The following is a 281-nucleotide window of genomic DNA, read 5'->3' as shown; positions in this document are numbered from 1 at the left end:
CTGCAGCGCCTCGTCCAGGGAGACGCGGCCATCGACGTCAGGCTCGATTAGACCCCCCGTCAGGTACTGCACCTCCAGGAACCGCTGCCCGGCCTCGTAGTACAGCCAGCCCTTCTTCAGCGCCTGCGCCGCCGACATCTTTGTCTTGGTGCGCGGGTCCTCGAAGCCGTAGAAGGCCTTCTGCGCAAGGTTGATGCGGTCCACCATGATCTTGTCCACCAGCCCCTTGTTGACGGCATCAGCCACAGAGCACTTCTCGCCAGTGTTGGGGTCGATGATGC

At 63.0% G+C, this 281-nt stretch overlaps 1 protein-coding gene across 1 annotated transcript in view; it reads right to left on the bottom strand.

Moving 5' to 3' along the window:
- Positions 1-3: 3 nt before the first annotated feature.
- The window catches only part of LOC104466378 (plectin-like), a gene marked incomplete at both ends in the record, with an annotated part of 5,905 nt that continues 5,627 nt past the window's right edge, over positions 4-281 (bottom strand). The window contains 1 exon segment of the mRNA XM_010079770.1: positions 4-281. Within this exon segment, the coding sequence (XP_010078072.1) occupies positions 4-281 (278 nt within the window).

The sequence above is a fragment of the Pterocles gutturalis genome, unplaced genomic scaffold (genome assembly GCF_000699245.1).
Source record: "Pterocles gutturalis isolate BGI_N339 unplaced genomic scaffold, ASM69924v1 scaffold23579, whole genome shotgun sequence".
In the NCBI taxonomy this organism is placed as follows: Eukaryota; Metazoa; Chordata; class Aves; order Pterocliformes; family Pteroclidae; genus Pterocles; species Pterocles gutturalis.
Note: the sequence above shows the minus strand (reverse complement) of the source record. Positions and strands in the feature narration are given on the sequence as shown.